We start from the raw sequence: 1941 nt of genomic DNA, 5'->3' as shown, positions 1-1941 counted from the left end.
TAGATTATTTACTATCTTAAAATAAAAAATATATATTACCAGTGTTTCTGGAAGTGGTTGCTGATGATGACTTATTGGTAGGAGAATCATACTTCTTGTGAAATCTACTTTGAACAGTTGAAACTGAGACATTTTCGATCCCAGGTAAATTATTCTTTCCTGCAATGCTGCTGGAAACTCTGCTGTCTGCTAGTAAAGAAAATTGTCATGTCAGAACCTTCTCTAAATTATTACTTATAGAATTAAAAATTGTTCTCAAATAGGTTGACAGTAAAGGCTAAGTCATTTTGAACCTCTATAGAGAGGTCTAAAAAACTATTTATGTAGAGACTTTTGATGGTTACAAATTACATAGATACCTTTTGCTGTTGTCGGCCCATGATTCTGCTCTCGCAATGGCCCAGCTACAGTACTGCTCGGAGTATCTTCAACTGGTTTAGCAGCAGCTTTACTTGCAACACATTTATTCCCTGAAAACATGAAAGTTAGAGAGATGTACACAGATGTCCAAACGTTTTGCATATCCCAAACGAGATTCAAAACAAAACTGACTCAAAGCACTAATATTGTGGTACGAGACATAACATACTTTAGGCTAGTGTCAATGATACAAGGACACTTTTACGTGTAAAATTAAGTGCATACCTGGCCCAGATCCCAAGTCAAGCCTTCTCCGAACATTCCTTGTAAGATCTTGCTCATTTGTAGTTTTCCTTTTGTTGTTGGTGAATAAAGCCCTGAACGCTGGATCTGGGGCTGTTATTGAATACAAAACAACTAATTATGGAAAGTCGAACGTCAGAACATAAAATACCTAGGTAGAACTAGTAACCCACTCAAGATACTTTAACAAAAAGATAAGAAGAGACATGAAGTGAAAGAATAGTTTTCAACTAAACTAAAGTTCTTTGTTGAGGTTATACGTACATGGTGCATTGAAGGGTAGAGGCGACTCCGCGGGAGCGTCATCATTCGATCTATTTTGTGTTGTCTGGGCTCCGGCAGCGACAAGACCTGCTGCTAATAATTTGCGGGCCCGAACACTACTCATTTTGATTGTAATAACACCTAAAGCCCCGCCCGGGCAATCCCCCCAACGACACCGCCAAAGGCTTGCTCCTCTCTCACTTCGCAGCTCCGCTCAGTCTGCCAGCTCGGCCAGACCGGTGCGGCGCCGGCTTCAGTTAGCCGCTTGTTCCGAGGGTAAAGGACGCGGGTGTGAGGTTATGGTCGAGTTTCAACATGGAATATCTTTTTAGGTATGGTACTATCAACTTTCGCACCACTCTCATTCGAAAGCCCGTGTTCTGTTTCATAAGAAAAGTATAATATGTCAAATTTGAGGAAAATGTTGGTTAGCAGCTTGTCTGCCACTCTCAAAAAGATAGCCTTTTGTCTGCCACCTTCAAAAAGATAGCCATTTGTCTGCCAGCCCCAAAAAGTTAGCCGTTTGTCTGCAGCACCAAAAAAGATAGCCTCTTGTACGTAGGGAGGGTCGAACTATGAACATGTATGAGGGACCATTTACGGATCTACTCATAAATGATCGGTCCGGATACATTTCTCATAGACGCAGCCCAGTGCCCACAAAATTTGTGAGTAGTTATTGCATTGCTAAACTTCCAATTTACATTTAGCAAATCGAACTGCATCAATAACAGCAAAATCTCAAATGATGGGTGATGGGTTATATGTTCCAGGTTTCATTGGTGGCCCACCCCAATAAGCACAAAGTTTCCTGAATGCTGTCATTGCCCTCACATTTGCCAGCTCGCCAGAGGAATCGCCAACAGTACAGAGATTTGTTTTAAAGTTTTATTTTAAATATGAAGGTTCGAATACTGTTTTAAACAATGACAGACGACGCCTTGCCGATGGGCATACCATCATTAACCATGTTCAAATATTTTCACTTGCGCGGGAAAAGCCGATCGGATCGTC

The 1941-nt window shown here is 41.2% G+C and overlaps 1 protein-coding gene across 1 annotated transcript; it reads right to left on the bottom strand.

Annotated features, from left to right (window-relative positions):
• Window positions 1–21: 21 nt before the first annotated feature.
• On the bottom strand, window positions 22–1264 carry LOC127750521 (uncharacterized; the record flags this gene model as incomplete). The annotated part of the gene is given in 4 exon segments (XM_052272388.1): window positions 22–189; window positions 360–470; window positions 646–756; window positions 928–1264. Coding segments are annotated over 4 exon segments (514 nt in total), but the record flags the coding sequence as incomplete, so codon positions are not given.
• Between the last annotated feature and the right edge of the window lie 677 nt (window positions 1265–1941).

The sequence above is a fragment of the Frankliniella occidentalis genome, unplaced genomic scaffold (assembly GCF_000697945.3).
Source record: "Frankliniella occidentalis isolate FOCC.00 unplaced genomic scaffold, Focc_3.1 Scaffold203, whole genome shotgun sequence".
In the NCBI taxonomy this organism is placed as follows: Eukaryota; Metazoa; Arthropoda; class Insecta; order Thysanoptera; family Thripidae; genus Frankliniella; species Frankliniella occidentalis.
The sequence above is the reverse complement of the archived record's forward strand: the minus strand, read 5'-3'. Positions and strand labels throughout refer to the sequence as shown.